Source organism: Lolium perenne, chromosome 7 (genome assembly GCF_019359855.2).
Source record: "Lolium perenne isolate Kyuss_39 chromosome 7, Kyuss_2.0, whole genome shotgun sequence".
NCBI lineage: Eukaryota > Viridiplantae > Streptophyta > Magnoliopsida > Poales > Poaceae > Lolium > Lolium perenne.
In genome coordinates, this window is record NC_067250.2 from 303,680,928 (window position 1) to 303,706,879 (window position 25,952).

Genomic DNA, 25,952 nt, shown 5'->3' on the forward strand with positions numbered 1-25,952 from the left:
ATTGAGTATGGCAGATTCAACCCCAATGTCGTGTTTTCCCAGAGCACCTCCGACCACCACCAACCCCGCTTGGACCTTAACTGTGCCTACGACGGCCCAGGCTCGCAGCGGCTGTCACTCCGAGCGTGACGGCGCAGGCGACCCAGCGGCGGAGGTCCTCTTCCGCAGCGGCGGCAGCGGCCATTGCGTGCGTGGAAAGGAGAGCGTGTGTGGGTAGCAGCTGTGTGTTGGAGCCGGGTGGAGATGAAACTGTGTGCCCTTAGCGATATGCGACGATTTTCTTTTGCCAGAGGCAGCGATGTACCATTGACCGTTTGACCAAGATACACAACTCGCAATTTCTGGACTTGCTTTCTGGAGACGCATGCGTATTTCAAAATAAATTTTGATTAAATTTAACCAAATCTTGATTATATTGTACATAATTAATTAGTATCTTCGACTCGTATAGAATGATGATATTTTTTTAGCAAGATTTTTTTATATATATTTAGAATAACTTTTAGTCAAAGGAAAAATACGTAAAACGATAACGCATTATTCATTGGAATGGAGGGAGTACTAATCTTGGGATACCACTTTGGTTGGGTTCCACAATCAGCGCCCCCTCAAAAAGGAATATTGGGAGCGTTAATAGAAATTAGCGCCCATACACCATCTTTTCAAATGAATTTCGGCCTGGTGTGGTTCAATATGCTGTCTGTCGTTCTTACCCCATTCTCGATCACAGTGTGTAGTGGGCGCTTCGGGCATAAGCGGCAAGACAGGTAGCGAGAGGCGGGCCACCCCTGTCATTGACACATTCCAATTATCTTGACTTGCACTTCCCTCTTCTCATTTTATTTCTCATGCTATACCTGTACTCTTCCATTCTTTTTTTTTCTCCCGCCCACGCTGTCGCTGCCAATGCAAGACGGTCTGGATCGCCGCCATGCCACTGAAAGCTCTCAAGGCGACGAAGGCGGTGAATGGGGGAAAGGTGCCTTCGTCAAGCCACACAAACAAACACTGCCAAATACGAAGCCGACAGGATGTCGGAATAAGAGTGGGGTGCCATCCTCACTAGACGGAAGTACTCCACGGTGCAACACCAACAGCAGGGCGTCAAGGTGAGCATCAAGAAGGAAGCAGTAAAAAATCATGACATAAGCGAAGGTATACCGGCTCCCGGCAGTTACCAAGGTAGCACCACTTCGCTGAACCGTGCAAGGACCGTGTCACCGTCTACCCAAGCCTTCTTCAACGAAAGCAGGGCCGCAACGGCTTCGGCTTTTTAAAAACCAAAATTGGCCTTTTTCAAATGAAAATTTACATAACTCATATACTGCTTTAATTTGTTTTCCGATGATGATTAGTACACTCTTTTGTATTGCATAGATCCCCGCAGCAACGCGCGGGGAAATCATCTAGTTTGTTTAGAGACGCGTGGCAATTTGAATCATGCTGCTTGAATCTAAAATGAGTTTTTAATCGATTTAAACCTAAGGGGGATATGGTAGCAGAATTATTTCATAGGAAATGAAAAGAAGGGAAACATGCCGATTAGGCCAGATCCAGCGGATCCGCCACGGGCCGGCCCAAATGCCGCCGCGGCGCGCGAGAGTCCTTGGTTTTCAAATGGCCTAGAGCGGGGCCCGCCGGCCTGCAGGCATGCATGGCTTGGCTGCATGCGGCCTTTGGATGACGATCCATCGGCCCCCGATCGTTTCTTTAGCGACGACGATGGACAGGAGGTGCGGCTGAGTTCCTCGCGACGAAAGAGAGCGGGCTCACCCTAGGGTTTGGCGCTGACGCTGAGGCGACGCAAGGACGACGATGGTCGAGAGGAAACTCGCCGGAGCGCCTAGGTCGGGCTCAGACTTGCTCGCAGGAATCCAAGGCAGCATCGCGATCGAGGCCGAGCGTGGGGTCGAGTTCCATCTCTGGTGGTCGCTGGAAATTGTTGCTGCAGAGCTCCCTGGGAAAAATAGAGCGTAGGGTGAGGAGCTCCTAAACAGCAAGGGAGGATGGAAGGAGAGGCCGGCGTCGAGTTCTCAAGCGTCGGCGCGGACGCGAGCGAGAGCGACATCAAGACAGGCCGCTCGGACAAAACCGGTGACGCAGAAGGTCGGCTACTTACCGTGACGGTGGTAGAGACGATGAGAACAACGCGAGGACGATGCAGAGGGGAGAGAAATAGGCAACGAGTGCGACGACAACCTTCACCATGCCGCGGGGTTTGCTCACCGGCGAGTATGAGCAGCATGGAGAGAGCTGGCCTCTTTCCGCCAGGTCGTGATCTGAGTAGTGGGAGGGGAGTCTGATGCTGAAGGGGGAGCTCTCAAGAGGGTCTGGGATTTTATATCCACTGCGACGCGTCCATGGTGATCTAGGAGCACGCGGGACATGGGGATGGTGCGGCAGCTCGTGACTGGGCAAGAGGGGTGGCAAGGGGTGGCGCTAGAGTGTCTCCAGACCATGCAGACCGTTTTGGAGCGAGGTGAGTTTTGGGGCTGCGAGGAAAACAACATGCATCGAGGTGTCCCGTCTGTGTGTGTCCTATTCGAGGAAATGACAACGGCAGGGCTATGTCATGTGCGGGCAAGGCCGTGTAGTGAAGCGTCTGCCCGTGCGTTGGTGAGAGGGTTGCACTCTATCCTTGTCCACCGCGCAACGATTTTTGAGCTCTGGGTGCGTCGTGAGGTAGTCGACGTGGACGTGGCCGAGACGACGCGCGCGACATTCATTGGGGAGGGGGGGTCTGTGGCGCGGTTCCGTGAGAGGGTGGGTTCTAGAGGGTGTCTAGGAGTAAGAGAGCGGTGTAGAGAAGCTCTAACATCCATGTTGTGAATATACTTCATAGGTATACCATCAACATGGTCCAATTTCAGCAAGTCCGGGTGGCCCACAAATGGTGGTGATGACATATGGCCCATCGGGCGGCCCAGTTGTTGTTGATCAAGATAGAAGGTGTCCAGCCCAAGAACAAGGAGCCAGATCCGAACTGACCTACTGAGGTAGCCGGATCCGAACCGACCTACTGAGGTAGCCGGATCCATGGAGGCCCATGGAGGTATCCGGATCCTTGAAGGTCTATGCCAGGAGTCAGATCCGTGAAGGCCCATGAAGGAAGCCGTATCCATGACAACAAGTTAGGCATAGGTGAATCCTTGACGTATACGACAATGTAATATTCCGTAGTTAGGCAACTTGTTTTCCGGGTAGGACTCTCCATAGAAACATTAGATCCGGACGCTTATATAAGCCGGATCCTGGGAGCCCTTAGGGAAGATCTCGAGCTAGAAACGAGACAACCACAACTCATTGTAACAACGCGAAAGCGCCCAGATAATTCCAGACAAGTAGAAGTAGGCCCTGTCTTCGAGCAGATGTTCCGAAGCTGGGTAAATTGCGTACCACCGTCCTGAGAGCTCTCCTCCCTATGGCCCCTAATTCTTTTCCCCCTCGTGAGGATCCCTCCTCCAAGGTACCGTCAAGTAGGCAACGACAGTTGGCGCCCACCGTGGGGCCAGCGGCGTCAGGAGGCTGGAACCGGGAGGGTTCTGCCATGGGAAGCTACAACGAATCCATCGTTGTGGGGCGTGTCTTGTACGCCGGAAACTTTCCGATCGTCCCTCCAGACGACTTCTGGATTCCGGCTAGGACCAACCCTATCAAGCTCTCCATCATCCCAATAGGCGGGATACACATCTTCATCGGCGAGACCGTCGATTCCGACGGAAACACACTGGTAAGTACTACAGCTACGACCGCCGTGGAGCTGGACGCAGCCGCAAAGATTCGATCTGAGTTGCTGGACCTTCCTAAGGAAGACTCCGCCTTATATCTGAAAATTTCAAATCCTGGTTTTGGTAGTCGGGTCCGCACCTATTTTTGGTAGCCGGATCCACGCCTATATTTTTGGTAATCGGATCCGCACCTATATATTTGGTTGCCAGATCCATACCTATTTTTGGTAGTCGGATCCGCACCTATATTTTGATAGCCGGATCCATACCTATTTTTGGTAGTCGGATCCGCACCTATATTTTTGTAGCTAGATCCATACGAAATTTTTGGTAGGTGGATCCGCACCTAAATTCTTGAGGATAAGTTTCTAAGAGTAGGGTCTAGACAAGATGATTTTGAGAAGGTGATCAAGACATAAGATGGTTAGGACAAGAACAATTTTTTAGAAGAGTTGGAAGCCTTGGAGAGATAAAGATAAAAATTGAGATTAATCATTTGTTGGACAAATGATATGTTACCAAGATCATGCATGCTAATATGGAGTATTGAGGCTGAAAGATGGGTCACTGAGATGTATTAATGGCGAAGACAATGCCATGGATATTTGATCATACATCAAATAGTCCTTAGATTTAGCTTTGGTGTCTATGGCCTTTACTTGATCCAAAATAGATAAATAAGCTCATTTGAAGTATTTAAAAATGAGAGAGGGTTTTTTAGAAGAGTAGAAGGATCCATAGTTGAAGTAGAATAAAATATGGATCATTCCATTTTATTTTTGGAAACCAAAAGCATATATATATAATAGTTTTTATGAAACTCTAAAGTCACACAAGGTAAGGTAGGGCATTTGGAAAATACTTTGTGTAGAAATAAATTAACTTTAGAAACCCTTTTTGTGATACTATGATATGAGGTGACCATAGCCAATTAAAAGAAAAGAGTTTTCGCAACATCTTTTGAAATAAAAGTTTGAGTCATAGAGCAAAATAAAGAGGTTTGTATCTTGTCAAAAGGTTCAACTACTTTTGAAGAGAGAAGGTTAAGGTAATACAAGAGTGGACATAGCTTAAGTGCTTTTTATCATCTTGAAGATGAGGGTTGAGATACTCCACTAGCACTACTCAAGAAACATCACTCAACAATCAAAGTTAGACAACATTTTAATCAAACACATTACAATAGAAGCAAAACCTATTTTTTATTCCCCCTGATTTTTGTATTCGTGACACTAAAACAACGTTGCAAAAGTTAGGGTGTTACACTCCAGTTAGATACACTTATGCCTATTTTGCATACTTACGAGTTCTTGTTCATTTTCACACGAGCTTCGCATATTTAGTAGTTTAGTTGGATTTTTTTATGTTTACCTTGTCTTTGATATGTGTTTAGGTGTTATTGGTGATCATGAAAAAGGGAGCAAAAGGGACCAAAGGGTACAAGATGGGAGAATTATAGGCACCAGACTTAGCCCTATAAGGTGTAGGAAAAGTGATATTTTTGCAGCATCTTGTATTTAAGTTCTAAGTCCATTTTGTTGTACCCCTCGTCGATACGAGTTCAACGAGCCGAAGAACACCCCAATCGGAGTCCAGATGAAGAAATGGCTAGCAAAATACGAAAGCATATGCAAGTTCAACGACCATCGGTACAGGCAAACCCCGCCCGTACCGTCCGCCCGTACGGGGCTCCATTGGGTTCATTTCATCAAACAGAACAATATTTGTGAATGCCTGATGGGTATATTCACCCCCAGGCTCCGTCGGTTCGCGAAACCGACCTCCAGCGCCTATATAAGAGGGAAGGAGGCAAGGAGAGGCACCACTTTATCATCCATGCCCTAGGGGCGGAGCCCTACTGCTCTGCCGCCGTCGTCTCCATAGCCACCACCTCCGTCACCATCTCCACCAACACAGAAGAGGAGGAGGAGGCTAGGATCTTGAAGACCAACACATCGATCTCCATCATTATCATCAACCTTCTCCATCACCGATTTCCTTTTTCTACTTGGTTGTGATCCGAACTTTATTAGGATTTACACTTGTATGCAATTGTACCTTCATATTCATATTGCCATGATGTTGATCCCCTTCATGTATGAGTAGTCCCTTTGTTCTTGGGGAGTTATGGAGAAACCCTAGTAATATTATGATGTGAAATAATGATGTTCTATACCTTTGATCTATGAATGTGTGTTAGTTCTCTTCTTGATGTTATGTGAACTGCACCACATAATATTTGCCCTATGGACAAGGAGGGAACTACCCTTTGAAGTGTGGTAGAGTGAACGTCGGGAAGTGACATTACCGTATCTGCGCTCTAACACATGGATGAGGGGAATAAGAAGGGATTCACTAAGATCATATCGGTAACCATGGGGTAAAACCCTTAATAGCAATAGTCAATATGTGGCTTGCAGAAGAATAGCTATCGTGGTTATTTAGAGATGTGATGACCGATGGATTTCTAGGCGCATCTTATTATGGAGCTCTTCCCACACATAGCTTGGCAAATATATAGTCCATTCTAATCATAAATAATAGCAATACTAGTTGTGGAACTGATACGTCTCAAACGTATCTATAATTTCTTATGTTCCATGCTACTTTTATGATGATACTCACATGTTTTATACACACTTTACATCATTTATATGCATTTTCCGGAACTAACCTATTAACGAGATGCCGAAGTGCCAGTTCCTGTTTTGTGCTGTTTTTGGTTTCAGAAATCATACAAAGGAAATATTCTCGAAATTGGACGAAATCAAGGCCCACGATCTTATTTTTCACGGAAGCTTCCAGAGCACCGAAGAGGGACCAGAGGGGAGCCAAGGGGGCCCTGCCCCACATGGCGGCGCGGCCAAGGGGGGGGGGGCGCCCCCCTAGTGTGTGGGTCCCCCAGGACCCCTCCGAGGCTGCCCTTCCGCCTACTTAAGGCCTCCGTCGCGAAAACCCTAAAACAATAAGCCACGATACGAGAAAAGTTCCAGAGCCGCCGCCATCGCGAAGCCAAGATTCGGGGGACAGAAGTCTCTGTTCCGGCACGCCGCCGGGACGGGGAATTGCCCCCGGAAGGCATCTCCATCGACACCACCGCCATCTTCATCGCCGCTGCTATCTCCTATGATGAGGAGGGAGTAGTTCTCACCCGAGGCTAAGGGCTCTACCAGTAGCTATGTGGTTCATCTCTCTCTCCCATGTACTTCAATACAATGATCTCATGAGCTGCCTTACATGATTGAGATCCATATGATGAGCTTTGTAATCTAGATGTCGTTATGCTATTCAAGTGGATTTTACTTATGTGATCTCCGGAGACTCCTTGTCCCACGTGTGTAAAGGTGACAGTGTGTGCACCGTGTGGGTCTCTTAGGCTATATTTCACAGAATACTTGTTCACTGGGTTATGATTTGAGTTGGATGTCTCTATGAAATTGTGGTGTGTTAGTACCTCCTATGAATGCTCACAGTGACAGCGTGGGGTGTTTATTAGTACTTGGGAATACATCTTTAAGGTTTGCTTTTGCAGCCCTACATGATGAATTAGTGTTCGTTATATTGCCAGAGAGTAATTCAGAATAGCATAGTGAAGTGCTTATATTTATATTCCTTTATGATAACATTGTTGAGAGTGTCCACTAGTGAAAGTATGATCCCTAGGCCTTGTTTCCAAATATCGAATCACCGTTTATTTACTGTTCTACTGCATGTTTACTTGCTGCCATATTTATTTCAGATTGTTATTACCACTCATATTCATCCATATCACTTGCATCTTACTATCTCTTCGCCCAACTAGTGCACCTATACATCTGACAAGTGTATTAGGTGTGTTGGGGACACAAGAGACTTCTTGTATCGTAATTGCAGGGTTGCTTGAGAGGGATATCTTTGACCTCTACCTCCCTGAGTTCGATAAACCTTGGGTGATTCACTTAAGGGAAACTTGCTGTTGTTCTACAAACCTCTGCTCTTGGAGGCCCAACACTGTCTACATGAATAGAAGCGTGCGTAGACATCAAGCTATTTTCTGGCGCCGTTGCCGGGGAGGTAAGGTAAAAGGTATTCACATCCTCCGACTACTAAGCTATTTCCTAGCACTGTTGCCGGTGTGTGAGTGCTCGAAGCTATTTCCTTTAGATCCTGCAATTGCATCTTTTTATTTCTTGTTTTTCACTAGTTTGGCATAATGGAAAACAACTGTGAGCTTTTTAATCTATTTTCTGGGTTAAGACATGGATTGTTTGATGCGAAAATTAAGAAACCTATGGAACCTTATTTGCATGCTAGTAGCAATGATATTAGTATGAACGCTTTGAACACCATTGTTGCTAATGCTATGGAAAATTCTAAGCTTGGGGAAGCAGGTTTTGATGAGCATGATATTTTTAGTCCCCCAAGCATTGAGGAGAAAATTTTCTTTGATGATACTTTGCCTCCTATTTATGATGATTATAATGATAGTGGTTTTTGGTGCCGCCTACTATGGAGGATAAATTTAATTATGATTACAATATGCCTCCTATATTTGATGATAGCTACTTTGTTGAATTTGCTCCCACTACAATTAATAAGAATGACTATGCTTATGTTGGGAGTAGTAATAATTTTATGCATGAGACTCATGATAAGAATGTTTCATTTGATGGTTATATTGTTGAGTTTGTTCATGATGCTACTGAAAATCTTTATGAGAGAGGAAAATATGGTTGTAGAAATTTTCATGTTACTAAAACACCTCTCTACATGCTGAAAATCTTGAAGTTGTGCTTGTCTAGTTTTCCTATGCTTATTGCATTATGCCTACATGACTTGTTTATTTACAAGATTCCTTTTCATAGGAAGTGGGTTAGGCTTAAATTTGTTTTGAATTTGCTTCTTGATGCTCTCTTTTGCTTCAACTCTTATTTCTTGCGAGTGCATCATTAAAATTGCTGAGCCCATCTTAATGGCTATAAAGAAAGAACTTCTTGGGAGATAACCCGTGTCTTTATTTTGCTACTGTTTTGTTGTGTCTTGGAAGTTGTTACTACTGTAGCTTCCTCTCCTTATCTTTATTTTATTGCATTGTTGTGCCAAGTAAAGTCTTTGATAGTAAAGATGATACTAGATTTGGATTACTGCGCAGAATAAGATTTCTTGCTGTCACAAATTTGGGCAGGGTTCTCTGTAGGTAACTTAGAAAAATCTGCCAATTTACGTGAGTGATCCTCAGATATGTACGCAACTTTCATTAAATTTGAGCATTTTCATCTGAGCAAGTTAAGTGCCCCAGAAAAATTCGTCTTTACGGACTGTTCTGTTTTGACAGATTCTGCCTTTTATTTCGCATTGCCTGTTTTGCTATGTTTGATGGATTTATTTATTCCATTAACTTTCAGTAACTTTGTGCAATGTCCAGAAGTGTTAAGAATGATTATGTCACCTCTGAACGTGTGAATTTTTGATTATGCACTAACCCTCTAATGAGTTTGTTTTGAGTTTGGTGTGGAGGAAGTTTTCAAGGGTCAAGAGAGGAGGATGATATATGATTAAGAAGAGTGAAAAGTCTAAGCTTGGGGATGCCCCTGTAGTTCATCCCTGCATATTTCAAGAAGACTCAAGCGTCTAAGCTTGGGGATGCCCAAGGCATCCCCTTCTTCATCAACAATTTATCAGGTTTCTTCTATTGAAACTATATTTTTATTCCGTTACATCTTATGTGCTTTACTTGGAGCGTCTGTGTGCTTTTATTTTTGTTTTGTTATCTTAGTTCTCTGAATAAATTCATGCTTGTGTGGGAGAGAGACACGCTCCGCTTGTTCATATGAACACTGGTGTTCTTAGCTTTATTCTTAATGTTCATGGCGAAGGTTGAAACTGCTTCGTTCATTGTTATATGGTTGGAAACAGAAAATTCTTCATGTGGTAATTGGTATAATGTCTTGAATAATTTGATACTTGTAAATTGTTGTGCTCAAATAGATCATGTTTAAGCTCTTGCATCATGTACTTTGCACCTATTAATGAAGAACTACATAGAGCTTGTTAAAATTTGGTTTGCATGATTGGTCTCTCTAGAGTCTAGATATTTTCTACGCCCGCTTCTATTCCTGTAGACAGTGTTGGGCCTCCAAGAGCAGAAGTTTGTAGAACAGCAGCAAGTTTCCCTTAAGTGAATTACCCAAGGTTTATCGAACTCAGGGAGGTAGAGGTCAAAGATATCCCTCTCAAGCAACCCTGCAATCACGATACAAGAAGTCTCTTGTGTCCCCAACACACCTAATACACTTGTCAGATGTATAGGTGCACTAGTTCGGCGAAGAGATAGTGAAATACAAGTAATATGGATGAATATGAGTGGTAATAACAATCTGAAATAAATATGGCAGCGAGTAAACATGCAACAGAACAGTAAATAAACGAAGATTTGATGTTTGGAAACAAGGACTAGGGATCATACTTTCACTAGTGGACACTCTCAACATTGATCACATAATAAAACCACTCTACACTCTCTTGTTGGATGACAAACACCATTCATTGTGTAGGGCTACAAGAGCACCTCAATGCCGGAGTTAACAAGCTCCACAACATTCGATGTTCATATTTAAGTAACCTTAGAGTGCATGATAGACCAATGCAATTATACCGAGTACTAACATAGCATGCACACCGTCACCGACAGACTATGAAAGGGGAATAGATCACATCAATACTATCATAGTAATAGTTAACTTCATAATCTACAAGAGATCACAATCATAACCTATGCCAAGTACTACATGATGCACAGACTGTCAACATTACATCATGGAGGAGGAATAGTCTACTTTAATAACATCACTAGAGTAGCACATAGATGATATTCAACTAGATCACAAAGAGAGAGATGAACCACATAGCTACGGTAGAGCCCTCAGCCTCGGGGGAGAACTACTCCCTCCTCATCATGGGAGACAGCGATGGCGATGAAGATGGCGGTGATGTCGATGGAGATGACTCCGGGGGCAATTCCCCGTCCCGACAGGGTGCCGGAACAGAGACTTCTGTCCCTCGAATTGGAGTTTCGCGATGGCGGCTCTGGAAGAGTTTTTGGAGTTTCGTCAATCTGTATCGAAGATTTAGGTCAGGGAGGCTTATATAGGCGAAGAGTCGGAGTCGGAAGGGCCACGGAGCCCCCTCACAGTAGGGGGGCGCCCCCCCTATGGTCGCGCCGCCACCATGTGTGGGGCCCCCAGGGCTCCCCTCTGGTCCCTCTCTGGCTCTCTGGAAGCTTCCGGGAAAAATAAGGTTCTGGGCGTTGATTTCGTCCAATTTCGAGAGTATTTCCTTACTAGGATTTCTGAAACCAAAAACAGCAGAAAACAGGAACTGGCACTTCGGCATCTCGTCAATAGGTTACTTCCGGAAAATGCATCAAAACGATATAAAGTGTGAACAAAACATGTAGGTATTGTCATAAAACAAGCATGGAACATCAGAAATTATAGATACGTTTGAGACGTATCAGCATCCCCAAGCTTAGTTCCTACTTGTCCTCGAGTAGGTAAACGATAACAAAGATAATTTCTGAAGTGACATGCTACTTACATAATCTTGATCATACTATTGTAAAGCATATGAGATGAATAAAGTGATTCAAAGCAATGGTAAAGATAATGATTAAACAACTGAATCACATAGCAAAGACTTTTCATAAATAGTACTTTCAAGACAAGCATCAATAAGTCTTGCATAAGAGTTAACCCATAAAGAAATAAATTCAAAGTAAAGGCATTGAAGCAACACAAAGGAAGATTTAAGTTTCAGCAGTTGCTTTCAACTTTCAACATACATTTCTCATGGATAATTGTCAACATAAAGTAATATGATGAATGCAAATAAGCAAATATGTAAGAATCAATGCACAGTTGACACAAGTGTTTGCTTCTAAGATGGAAGTAAGTAGGTAAACTGACTCAACATAAAGTAGAAGAAAGGCCCTTCGCAGAGGGAAGCATGGATTACTATATTTGTGCTAGAGCTTTTATTTTGAAAACATAGAAACAATTTTGTCAACGGTAGTAATAAAGCATATGTGTTATGTATAAGATATCCTATAAGGTGCAAGCCTCATGCATAGATTACCAATAGTGCCCGCACCTTGTCCTAATTAGCTTGGATTCACATGGATTATCATTGCATAACATATGTTTCAACCAAGTGTCACAAAGGGGTACCTCTCTGCCGCCTGTACAAAGGTCTAAGGAGAAAGCTCGCATTGGATTTCTCGCTTTTGATTATTCTCAACTTAGACATCCATACCGGGACAACATAGACAACAGATAGTGGACTCCTCTTTCATGATTAAGCATTCAACAACAAATAATATTCTCATAAGAGATTGAGGATTAGTGTCCAAACTGAAACTTCCACCATGGTTCATGGCTTTAGTTAGCGGCCCAATGTTCTTCTCTAACAATTTGCATACTCAAACCATTGAATCATGATAAATCACCCTTACTTCAGACAAGACGAACATGCATAGCAACTCACATGATATTCAACAAAGGTTTAATAGTTGATGGCGTCCCCAGAAACATGGTTACCGCTCAACAAGCAACTTATTAAGAAATAAGATACATAAGTACATATTCAATACCACAATAGTTTTTAAGCTATTTTCCCATGAGCTATATATTGCAAAGACAAAGAATAGAATTTTAAAGTTAGCACTCAAGTAATTTACTTTGGAATGGCGGAGAAATACCATGTAGTAGGTAGGTATGGTGGACACAAATGGCATAGTTTTTGGCTCAACGATTTGGATGCACGAGAAGTATTCCCTCTCAATACAAGGCTTAGGCTAGCAAGGTTGTTTGAAGCAAACACAAGTATGAACCGGTACAGCAAAACTTACATAAGAACATATTGCAAGCATTATAAGACTCTACACTGTCTTCCTTGTTGTTCAAACACCTCACCAGAAAGTATCTAGACTCTAGAGAGACCAATCATGCAAACCAAATTTTAACAAGCTCTATGTAGTTCTTCATTAATAGGTGCAAAGTATATGATGCAAGAGCTTAAACATGATCTATATGAGCACAACAATTGCCAAGTATCAAATTATTCAAGACATTATACCATTTACCACATGTAGCATTTTCCGTTTCCAACCATATAACAATTAACGAAGCAGTTTCAACCTTCGACATGAACATTAAGAATAAAGCTAAGAACATATATGTTCATATGCAACAGCGGAGCGTGTCTCTCTCCCACACAATGAATGCTAGGATCCAATTTTATTCAAACAAAACAAAAACAAGAACATAAAGACGCTCCAAGCAAAGCACATAAGATGTGATGGAATAAAAATATAGTTTCACTAGAGGTGACCTGATAATTTTGCCGATGAAGAAGGGGATGCCTTGGGCATCCCCAAGCTTAGACGCTTGAGTCTTCTTGAAATATGCAGGGATGAACCATGGGGGCATCCCCAAGCTTAGAGCTTTCACTCTCCTTGATCATATTGTATCATCCTCCTCTCTTGACCCTTGAAAACTTCCTCCACACCAAACTCGAAACAAACTCATTAGAGGGTTAGTGCGTAATCAAAAATTCACATGTTCAGAGGTGACATAATCATTCTTAACACTTCTGGACATTGCACAAAGCTACTGGAAGTTAATGGAACAAAGAAATCCATCAAACATAGCAAAACAGGCAATGCGAAATAAAAGGCAGAATCTGTCAAAACAGAACAGTCCGTAAAGACGAATTTTTCTGGGGCACTTAACTTGCTCAGATGAGAAAACTCAAAACTAATGAAAGTTGCATACATATCTGAGGATCACTCACGTAAATTGGCAGATTTTTCTGAGTTACCTACAGAGAATCCTGCCCAAATTCGTGACAGCAAGAAATCTATTTCTGCGCAGAAATCCAAATCTAGTATCAACCTTCTATTAGAGACTTCACTTGGCACAACAATGCAATAAAATAAAGATAAGGAGAGGTTGCTACAGTAGTAACAACTTCCAAGACACAAAAAAACAGTAGTAAAATAAAAAGCATGGGTTATCTCCCAAGAAGTGCTTTCTTTATAGCTATTAAGATGGGCTCAGCAATTTTAATGATGATGCTCTCATAAAAGGATGAGAGTTGAAGCAAAAGAGAGCATCAAAAGGAAAATTCAAAACAAATTTAAGCCTAACCCACTTCCTATGAAAAGGAATCTTGTACACAAATAAATTTATGAGGAGCAAAGTGACAAGATTAGGAAGATAAAACATGAGTAACTTCAAGATTCTCAACATAAAGAGGGGAAACTTAATATTATTAAGATTCATATAACCATGTTTACCTCTCTCTTAATAGCTTTCAGTAGCATCATGAACAAACTCAACAATATAACTATCACATGAAACATTCTTATCATGAGCTACATGCATAAAATTATTACTACTCCCAACATAAGCATAGTCATTCTTATTAATTGTAGTGGGAGCAAATTCAACAAAGTAGCTATCATCAAATATAGGAGGCATATTGTAATCATAATTAAATTTATCCTCCATAGTAGGCGGCACCAAAAGACCACTATCATTATAATCATCATAAATTGGAGGCAAAGTATTATCAAAGAAAATTTTCTCCTCAATGCTTGGGGGACTAAAAATATCATGCTCATCAAAACCAGCTTCCCCAAGCTTATAACTTTCTATATCATTAGCAACAATGCTGTTCAAAGCGTTCATACTAATATCATTGCTACTAGCATGCAAATAAGGTTCCATAGGTTTTTTAATTTTCGCATCAAACAATCAATGTCTTAACTCAGGAAATAGTTTAAAAAGCTCACTGTTATTTTCCATTATGCCCAACTAGTGATAAACAAGAAACAAAAAGATGCAATTGCAGGATATAAAGGGAATAGCTTCGAGCACTCACACACCGGCAACAGTGCTAGGAAATAGCTTAGTAGTCGGAGGATGTGAATACCTTTTACCTTACCTCCCCGGCAACGGCGCCAGAAAATAGCTTAGTTGTCGGGGACCGGAGTGTGAGTGCCTTTTACCTTTCCTCCCCGGCAATGGCGCCAGAAAATAGCTTGATGTCTACGCACGCTTCTATTCCTGTAGACAGTGTTGGGCCTCCAAGAGCAGAGGTTTGTAGAACAGCAGCATGTTTCCCTTAAGTGAATCACCCAAGGTTTATCGAACTCAGGGAGGTAGAGGTCAAAGATATCCCTCTCAAGCAACCCTGCAATCACGATACAAGAAGTCTCTTGTGTCCCCAACACACCTAATACACTTGTCAGATATATAGGTGCACTAGTTCGGCGAAGAGATAGTGAAATACAAGTAATATGGATGAATATGAGTGGTAATAACAATCTGAAATAAATATGGCAGCGAGTAAACATGCAACAGAACAGTAAATAAATGGAGATTTGATGTTTGGAAACAAGGCCTAGGGATCATACTTTCACTAGTGGACACTCTCAACATTGATCACATAATAAAATCACTCTACACTCTCTTGTTGGATGACAAACAACATTCATTGTGTAGGGCTACAAGAGCACCTCAATGCCGGAGTTAACAAGCTCCACAACATTCGATGTTCGTATTTAAGTAACCTTAGAGTGCATGATAGACCAACGCATTTATACCGAGTACTAACATAGCATGCACACCATCACCGACAGACTATGAAAGGAGGAATAGATCACATCAATACTATCATAGTAATAGTTAACTTCATAATCTACAAGAGATCACAATCATAACCTATGCCAAGTACTACATGATGCACACACTGTCAACATTACATCATGGAGGAGGAATAGAGTACTTTAATAACATCACTAGAGTAGCACATAGATGATATTCAACTAGATCACAAAGAGAGAGATGAACCACATAGCTACCGGTACAGCCCTTAGCCTCGAGGGAGAACTACTCCCTCCACATCATGGGAGACAGCGATGGCGATGAAGATGGCGGTGATGTCGATGGAGATGACTCCGGGGGCAATTCCCCGTCCCGGCAGGGTGCCGGAACAGAGACTTCTGTCCCCCGAATTGGAGTTTCGCGATGGCGACGGCTCTAGAAGGTTTTCTGGAGTTTCGTCAATCCGTATCGAAGATTTAGGTCAGGGAGGCTTATATAGGCGAAGAGTCGGAGTCGGAAGGGCGCCCCCCTATGGTCGCGCCGCCACCATGTGTGGGGCCCCCAGGGCTCCCCTCTGGTCCCTCTCTGGCTCTCTGGAAGTTTCCGGGAAAAATAAGGTTCTGGGCGTTGATTTCGTCCAATTCCGAGAGTATTTCCTTACTAGGATTTCTGAAACCAAAAACAGCAGAAAACAGGAACTGGCACTTCGGCATCTCGTCAATAGGTTAGTTCCGGAAAATGCATCAAAACGATATAAAGTGTGAACAAAACATGTAGGTATTGTCATAAAACAAGCATGTAACATCATAAATTATAGATACGTTTGAGACGTATCATGCATCCAAATCCTTGAGCCAAAAACTATGCCATTTGTGTCCACCATACCTACCTACTATGTGGTATTTCTCCGCCATTCCAAAGTAAATTACTTGAGTGCTACCTTTAAAATTCCATTCTTTGTCTTTGCAATATATAGCTCATGGGAAAATAGCTTAAAAAATATTGTGGTATTGAATATGTACTTATGTATCCTATTTCTTATAAGTTGCTTGTTGAGCGGTAACCATGTTTCTGGGGACACCATCAACTATTACACCTTTGTTGAATATCATGTGAGTTGCTATGCATGTTCGTCTTGTCTGAAGTAAGGGTGATTTACCATGATCAAATGGTTTGAGTATGCATATTGTTAGAGAAGAACATTGGGCCGCTAACTAAAGCCATGTATCATGGTGGAAGTTTCAGTTTGGACATTAATCCTCAATCTCTTATGAGAATATTACTTGTTGTTGAATGCTTATGCATTAAAGAGGAGTCCATTATCTGTTTTCTATGTTGTCCCGGTATGGATGTTCTTAGTTGAGATCTATCAAAAACGAGAAATCAAATGCGATCTATCTCCTTGGACCTTTGTACATGCGGCATAGATGTACCCCTTTGTGACACTTGGTTGAAACATATGTTATGCAATGATAATCCATGTAAATCCAAGCTAATTAGGACAAGGTGCGAGCACTATTGGTAATCTATGCATGAGGCTTGCAACTTATAAGATGTCTTATGCATAACACATATGTTTTATTACTACCGTTGACAAAATTGTTTCTATGTTTTCAAAATAAAAGCTCTAGCACAAAAATAGTAATCCATGCTTCCCTCTACGAAGGGCCTTTGTTTTACTTTATGTTGAGTCAGTTTACCTACATCTTCTATCTTAGAAGCAAACACTTGTGTCAACTGTGTGTATTGATTCTTACATGTTTACCTATTGCACTTGTTATATTGCTTTATGATGACAACTATCCATGAGATATATATGTTGAAGTTGAAAGCAACCGCTGAAACTTATATCTTCTTTTGTGTTGTTTCAAAGCTTTCTACTAAGAATCTATTGCTTTATGGGTTAACTCTTATGCAAGACTTATTGATGCTTGTCTTGAAAGTACTATTCATGAAAAGTCTTTGCTATATGATTCAGTTGTTTAGTCATTATCTTTACCATTGCTTTGAATCACTTCATTCATCTCATATGCTTTACAATAGTATTGATCAAGATTATGTTAGTAGCATGTCACTTCAGAAATTATCCTTGTTATCGTTTACCTACTCGAGGGCGAGTAGGAACTAAGCTTGGGGATGCTTGATACGTCTCAAACGTATCTATAATTTCTTATGTTCCATGCTACTTTTATGATGATACTCACATGTTTTATACACACTTTACATCATTTATATGCATTTTCCGGAACTAACCTATTAACGAGATGCCGAAGTGCCAGTTCCTGTTTTGTGCTGTTTTTGGTTTCAGAAATCCTACAAAGGAAATATTCTCGGAATTGGACGAAATTAAGGCCCACGATCTTATTTTTCACGGAAGCTTCCAGAGCACCGAAGAGGGGCCAGAGGGGAGCCAAGGGGGCCCCACCCCACATGGCGGCGCGGCCAAGGGGGGCGCCCCCTAGTGTGTGGGTCCCCCAGGACCCCTCCGAGGCTGCCCTTCCGCCTACTTAAGGCCTCCGTCGCGAAAACCGTAAAACAATAAGCCACGATACGGAAAAAGTTCCAGAGCCGCCGCCATCGCGAAGCCAAGATTTGGGGGAAAGAAGTCTCTGTTCCGGCACGCCGCCGGGACAGGGAATTGCCCCCGGAAGGTATCTCCATCGACACCACTGCCATCTTCATCGCCGCTGTTGTCTCCTATGATGAGGAGGGAGTAGTTCTCCCCCGAGGCTAAGGGCTCTACCGGTAGCTATGTGGTTCATCTCTCTCTCTCCCATGTACTTCAATACAATGATCTCATGAGCTGCCTTACATGATTGAGATCCATATGATGAGCTTTGTAATCTAGATGTCGTTATGCTATTCAAGTGGATTTTACTTATGTGATCTCCAGAGACTCCTTGTCCCACGTGTGTAAAGGTGACAGTGTGTGCACTGTGTGGGTCTCTTAGGCTATATTTCACAGAATACTTGTTCACTGGGTTATGATTTGAGTTGGATGTCTCTATGAAATTGTGGTGTGTTAGTACCTCCTATGAATGCTCACAGTGACAGCGAGGGGTGTTTATTAATACTTGGGAATACATCTTTGAGGTTTGCTTTTGCAGCCCTACATGATGAATTAGTGTTCGTTATCTTGCCAGAGAGTAATTCAGAATAGCATAATGAAGTGCTTATATTTATATTCCTTTATGATAACATTGTTGAGAATGTCCACTAGTGAAAGTATGATCCCTAGGCCTTGTTTCCAAATATCGAATCACCGTTTATTTACTGTTCTACTGCATGTTTACTTGCTGCCATATTTATTTCAGATTGTTATTACCACTCATATTTATCCATATCACTTGCATCTTACTATCTCTTCGCCGAACTAGTGCACCTATACATCTGAAAAGTGTATTAGGTGTGTTGGGGACACAAGAGACTTCTTGTATCGTAATTGCAGGGTTGCTTGAGAGGGATATCTTTGACCTCTACCTCCCTAAGTTCGATAAACCTTGGGTGATTCACTTAAGGGAAACTTGCTGCTGTTCTACAAACCTCTGCTCTTGGAGGCCCAACACTGTCTACAGGAATAGAAGCGTGCGTAGACATCAGGAACCTACACTCCATGAGAACCCCTCAACCATACCACAAACATACTCTCAACACTCTCTAGCTCTTGGTTACATTAGTTTATATCTTTTTTCTTACTTACTTTAGCTATCAACACAAAACAACTTTTATATACTTTATCTTGGAGTTAGAGTAACTTACAAGTACCCCTAGATAATAGTAACAAGGGGCATTAAGACCCTAACCAGTAGCTCCTCGTGGTTCGATACTCTTATTTTGAAACTAGCTACAATTGATATGTGTTCTTGCAGTTATCAGTGAGATAAGTGGAGCACAATGTTTTACTTTGAAACCCTAGTGACAAAAAAGGGAAAGTAATGGTATTCTCTTAGTGATTCGCTTGGGATAAACAGCCACACCATCAATTTTAATGATTTGGTCTGTTTTACTTAGTAACGGTTGTAACTCGCTGTTGTGGGTACAATGGTTGGATCAAGAGGCTATTGTCACCTCTGTTTTTAGGTAAATAGTATTTACATATGTGATGGCTCACTATTTTATCTCCTATACATTATTGTGCTTTATGTTTATCCTAATCCCATATGTATGCATAGCTGCAGGAGAACCCTTCACCCTAGCCTATTTCCATCCATTGAACACAATAGCAAACAAAGTAAACTGGAAAGGTTCGGTAAACGTAAGATAAAACTAAATAGCAAGTCTTGTAGAAGTTTCCTTAAATTCCTTTTAGCAGTGTTTCCCAAGGATATATTAAACCTAGATCTTCTAGGGAAAAAGATTACAATACTACAATCCATAATCTGGATCGAATGTATCATGTAGAAAGGGTAAGTGCACATGTCCTAGAACAGAGATGATGCATACGCAAGCAAAGACGAGTATCCTCCCTTGTCAAAATGTCCTAGCACCTATGAAAGATGCATATGCAAGCATAGACCAATATCTTCAAGGAAAACGATGAGCACAAAGGTGTCATCATAGTCGATACCTTCTGTTTGGGTAAACCCTTCACTATCCTTGCTTTATTTCTTGTGATGACTCCATTCCCGTCTAGCTTGTTCTTGAACACCCATTTAATTTTGTTCCAATCAAATTAACACGATGTTGGGGATATGAAAACTAACCACGACGGGGTCAAAATTCCGGACGGGGTGGCCCATAGATGGTGGTGTGGCATACAACCCACCAGGCGGCCCAGTTGTTGGAGAAAGCACAAGGAAGGATCCGGCCTGGAAACAAGTTATCAGATCTAGCCGAAGGTTTAGGTCAATCGGATCTAAGGAGTATGCGACAAGGAATAATCTAGACTTAGCCATATCCGGTAGGATCTCTACTCCTCGTAACCCTAGATGCGGAGCCTTTATAAGATGAATCCTAGGATCCCTTGGGGAAGACACAACAACTCACTGTAATCGTGCACTTGTTTCCTTATAGTGAATTATTACAGCATGAAGGATCTCGCCGCCGTTGCGAGGTCTGGAGCTGGGTAACTCGTGTGAGCCCATGGTCGGTGCATGGAGGAGTTGGTCGCTGGGGAGCAGGAATGAGTTGGTCGTCGGAGAGCATGGATCATGGGGAGGGAGAGGAAGCAAGAGGGGGAGAAGTTAGGAAGTGGAAGAGGAGGAGGAGGAGGATGAGGATTGAGGAGGAGAAGGGAAAGAGATCGAGGGGGGAGAGGAGAGGGAGAGGAAAGTAAGAATGGAGAAGGTGCGACCGGCGATTCCTTATAGTAAGGTTACCACCGACTGATGCATGTAAAATGCATACATGAACTTTGTAATTTATTAACACATATTCCACATATCTGCAACATATATGATGTTACTTCCATGTTTTATATTTATTTGTGGGGATTTACCAGTGATACCCTTTATTTGGGTTATAACTCTACATAACATGAAAAACTTGTGTATATTTTTTTTACTTTCAGAGACCTGTGCGGAGTCAAATTGAGCTAGGATTTCGTGAACTGACTTCTTTTTCCCTAAAAGCCCCTATATATGAGCCCCAAAGGTTTCCGCCACAGAGCGCCACAGAAACACGAAAACAGAGGTTGCGGCAGCGAAGATCGGAGGGGGAAACTCCATCGGACCCTCCACAGGAGGGATCTCCACCTTCTCCAACGTCTTCCTCATTAACACAATGATCAAGGGGAGCGGTCCACCTCTAGATATGGGTTTGTGGCAGTAACTTGATCTATTTCTCTCTTGTTCTTCATATATCTTGGTACCAAATGAGCTGCCAACATGATTGTGGTCATATATGTAATTACTATGTAGTTGATATTTATTCAATGATATTGTGATATGAGACTGGAATCTATTATTTCTAAGATGTATCGATAGATGCATATTATATTTCCTATTCTTAAGTATTGGTTCTGATCCAACTTGTATGCAAGAACATGTGTGGAGAGTTGTGTGTGTTCGATGGAGTAGCATGGTTTTAATGATTGGATAGTGACAACAAATTCATGATCTATTATGGCTTCGCCTTTTCTTTTGCTGCCTCATTAGGGATAAAGTGAATATATGTGCTATGTTCATCACATGACAAAAGTGATGATCTTGTATGTTCAAGGTAACATATTTGATATTCAAACATCATTTCAAAGTACCTATGGCTATGTTATGTTAATTTTTAATACAAGAATTCACGGAGTTTTCCCTTTCTTATGGAGTATAAGAGATATGTGTTGCATCATCTCTATGTTAGGACATGATGCCCATAAAAATTCTTATCAAACATATATTGAAGTTCCACCAATATTATCTCAGTGATGAATTGCTATCATCCGCTACAACTTCAAAAAGAGAGTAGAAAAGTGAACCCATGAACCTTGGTCCAATTTTAATCATAAGAAACATATTTCCATTGCATTTATCATACTTTCTATTTGCAGCACTATTTTAATCCGAAAATATAAAAATATTTAATTCACTTAATTACGCACAAAACCCCAAAATAACTATCCATTTACCATTTTTACTTAGTTTACTTTATTTCTCTAGTTTATTTTACTTGTGTTATACCTTTTATTTACTATTACTAATACAAAATATTGTGCTTGATAACCACACGGTGGAGTTGGGGACAGAAGACATTACCTTACTTTCCAGGATTGCTAGAAGAAGAGGAAAGGAGTGGAGTCTTTCCCAATTTCCCAAGAGTTCGATATAAACCCTCAAATCACCCTTGTGGGGAAAATACTTTGCTGACACAACCCTCTGCACTTGGATTCCTAACGTCATCACTGACACACCAAATATGGTTGCGCCGGGGGTAATCTCCGAAAACTCCTATTTTGCTTTTTGATTTTGAAGAATCTAAAATATTTCTAAACGGCCATAGGCAGTTGAAATCGGATGTAATATTTTGATATAAAAAACATTTTCATTGGAGGTCGTATGCAATCAAAAAAAGCAGATTTAGTGAAACATGACACCATTTTGCATAATATATCGAAATTTATGTTTTTAATTTTTCTTAAAACCAGATGACATAACATATGGGCAACTCGAGATATTTTTTTAAAAAAAATTCTATCATTTGCTTCTGTTTTTCGAAAACTGAAAAGGCGGTCCACAGGTGTGGGGTTGGGGTGGAGGAAAAAATCGAAGTCTACCTTACCGCCGGAGCACCACCATGATTTTGCGACGATGGTTAGGGAGGCTCCGCTTTTTTCCCTTGCGCCGGTGGTAAGGGTCGACCCTTATCCCCGGCGCGTCAAGTCTTCGCTGCGCCGGCGGTACTTGGGCACCACACGCGCCCATAAAATAGAGTTGGGCCGGCGGTAATTTAGCGCTGGGAACTGCTTTTTTGGTGCGCCGGTGATAGTTCTGGGCCTATAAGACTTTCCCTAGTAGTGTCGGTATTGGTTTGGCATGACAATTGGGTGCCAGGAGCTCATCATATGCGACCACTAGGAAAGAAGCCAAATGGTACGGCTTGGAGGGACCGTATAGATAAGAAGGAGGAACCGGGAAATGGGCGATAAACTGAAATAAACGGCCAGAAAAAGGTGGATGTACAGTGAAAAATGCATATGTGGCATGTGAAATGCCTTGATACCGTGCACACGGGAGGTGCCGTGCACATCCCCTCCATTCATTCCATGTAGTCTAGTGCTCTAAGATTCGTGCAAAACAACATCAATGAGTTTCTTTATGTTTCAAGAATTTGAATCATTGCTCTCTATGTGGCATAGTTATAGTTTCAGCAAGAGCTGCAGGTTTAATATAGGTAATAATTCTCAATGGTGACATCAAATAACAAAATAGTAAAATAGTAATATCACAATTCGGTGACTTCAAATAAATACAGATCGAGTAAGATTTTCATTTGGATAAACGCCTCTCTACACTTGGTTTTTTGCATCATTCTAGCCACACCCCTGAATGCGAGAGGCGGTCAGCGTACTAACCATAGGTGAATTGCTATCATGGTGCACCAGCTCCGGCAAACACACATAAGCCTTCTGAGTGTGCGTTCCGGCAAGAGTCTTAGCACCAAGGACAAGGCTTGCGTAGACAGGGAGGACGTCAAGACTATGTCCCTTGGTAGTTGTCTTCCAGGACTGGCAATATTTTCCTCGTACACCGCAACCTCTAATAGCCGATTCCTCCTGTCGACCACGCGGTTCAAGTCGAGGAGCTTCTCAATGTCCCCAGTTAATGGGGTGTACGCCCATATATCCTCTGGAAAGGCATTTCGCGCCAGGAGGATGCGACGGCCATTGTCGGTAATAGCGAGTGGAAGGGTGTTGATGTCGTAAATGTTGCGCTGGCTTCTCATGACCATATTGACCTCCGGCGATGCCATGCTTGCCTCGATTCGGCAGTACAGATCCCAGGTGGTCCTATGCAGCAACCAGACATCGTAACGATGCTCGTGCCCGGGAGAGCCCCCTGAGAAGAAGCACAGCTCGCCGCCAAGCTCTGTCAGACATCTCTTCCGTAGAGCCTTGTCGTCAATGCCCGGCGGCGGCAACACGGTCCCGAAGGTCTCTTGGCTCATGGAGAACGAGACGATCATGATCTTCTCCTCACGTCTGCCGTAGCCTCTGCGGGGGTCGCGTTTCCGGTAACCTAGCCAGTATACGTGCCCTTGCGCAAACACGCTCGGTCTGTACGGTTCCACCCAACCCGCTGGCCTGGAAGTCACCGGACGCCACGAACCGACGGCGGAGTCTTCCTCATCGCGGGCGTTCACCACGTAGACCTCGCATCCCATGGAAGCGGGGCGCCCCTCGCTGTCGCTGCCGCGGTAGTAGATGCGCACGACCTTGTGTCTCCTGGTGGGCGCGTCGTAGCCGAGCCCTAGGCTCGCGTACTTATGCCAAAGCTCGTTGGGACTCCGGCAGCCCGTGGTCCGGCCCTCCGGGAGCACTCTCGTCTGCCCTGTGGACGGGTTGCACACGAAGTGGATCCCCGTGGGGATCAGCTCGAGGAGGACGAGGCCGCGACAGCGCGTCGCGGCGAGGCTCGGGTCCGTGGACCCGGGCTCCGGAGTCTTGTCCCAGAACGCCGTGACGCATCGCGGGAACCAGTCGGCCGTGACAGCGACGCCCATGGGTGGCGGTGCGCTCGACTTTGCTTCTTCGTCGACGTCGCCGTGGGATTCGTCCTGGATGCGGAAGATCTTGAGACGCCCGCCATGGTGGGCGTGGTAGCAGTCGATGAGGTCGTCGGAGGAGAGCTTGGCCGCCCAGGCACGGGAGAGGCAGCGGAACGCGAGCACGGACTTGGCCGGCAGCCGCGCGAAGATCTCGTCGGAGATGATCTCGTCGGGGAGGACCGGGCATCGGCGTGACGAAGCCATGGAGAGCGCGCGGCTGCCTACCAGAAATGAGATCTTATCAGAAATCCTAAACATACGACGTATGGACGACGAGATAGATACGCGCGGAGTTGCGTGAGACGCGCCGTGATCATGCGCATGTATACTACGAGCGTAACTGATCGCGCAACGGACGCACGAGATAATATCTAGAACGCGTGGAGATTGGACAATTGTTTTGCGCGCGATAATCCTACACCTACGGGATTTATGTTACGGGGTGGTTTTACGGCATTGTTTTCGGAAGCGAGAATCTTTTTCCTTCGTGTCGTGCGTGGCGCTACAATTAGAAGAGTTTTCCTAGAGTTGTAGCCGCTTCTTTTAATGCTAAACCTACAGGCAAATGGTTACGGAAAAAGACTTACAGGATTACGTGCAGCTACTCAATTGGTGCTAATCCTCTCACCTTCCTTGATTTGTGGGTTGTAGTCCAACTGAATTTCTCCACGTCCCTCCGTAAGTGAATTCCGTAACGTGTGCATAGTCTAGCTAAAGAGTACGGTACTCAACCAGGTGTTTGGTTTCAGGATCTACCAAGTTTTATTATATCTTTATTAATTGATGATGTAAGTGTTTTTAATACTAAACAAAGTCCACAGCGTGTCCCTAAAAAAAGAGTTTTCCCATATTGACTGTACAGGTTAGAGAATCTCTAGCAGATTTCGTAAAAATGGTAAAGTCGATTAGAAGGTTTCAGTCGTAAAGTGGTTCATAATAGATTCAATAAAACTCGGCTGATCCGTAATTTTTTTACAAGCCATCTTGAACCCATCGCTAGAGAACTTTATATTCAAGGTTTGGGAGCCAATTTTGCCATACGTTTTAGGGCATGTACAATAGCATCCATTCAACAGTCTATAACATGTGCCACGTCTGATTTTTGGTTGGTTAGAGGAAAGAGAAGGAGGAGAGATAAATAGGTCATCGGTATTCTTGCAGATGGTCGATTTCTGCTAAACACGGTGCTTAGCGACGCCTGCGGTCCCATTGTATCGATTGTGTCTGTTAGAGGTGGCCCCAAAAGAAATCTGGTCCACTTATTGTTCTATCGCAGAGTATTATTAGCTCTAAGCAGTTACGAGTTTCAGATTTTCACGGATAGCTAAAGAGACAATCTGTACGAAGTCGTCTATTGGGGAGCTAATTACATCCTAGGTATAAC

At 43.1% G+C, this 25,952-nt stretch overlaps 1 protein-coding gene across 1 annotated transcript; it reads right to left on the bottom strand.

Moving 5' to 3' along the window:
• Positions 1 to 1,854: 1,854 nt before the first annotated feature.
• On the bottom strand, positions 1,855 to 24,772 carry LOC139834006 (putative F-box/LRR-repeat/kelch-repeat protein At1g11620). The gene is made up of 2 exons (XM_071824387.1): positions 23,478 to 24,772; positions 1,855 to 1,957 (listed from the first exon to the last, which is right to left on the bottom strand). The coding sequence occupies exons 1-2, from the start codon at positions 24,770 to 24,772 to the stop codon at positions 1,855 to 1,857; spliced, it is 1,398 nt and encodes a 465-aa protein (XP_071680488.1).
• Positions 24,773 to 25,952: the final 1,180 nt, after the last annotated feature.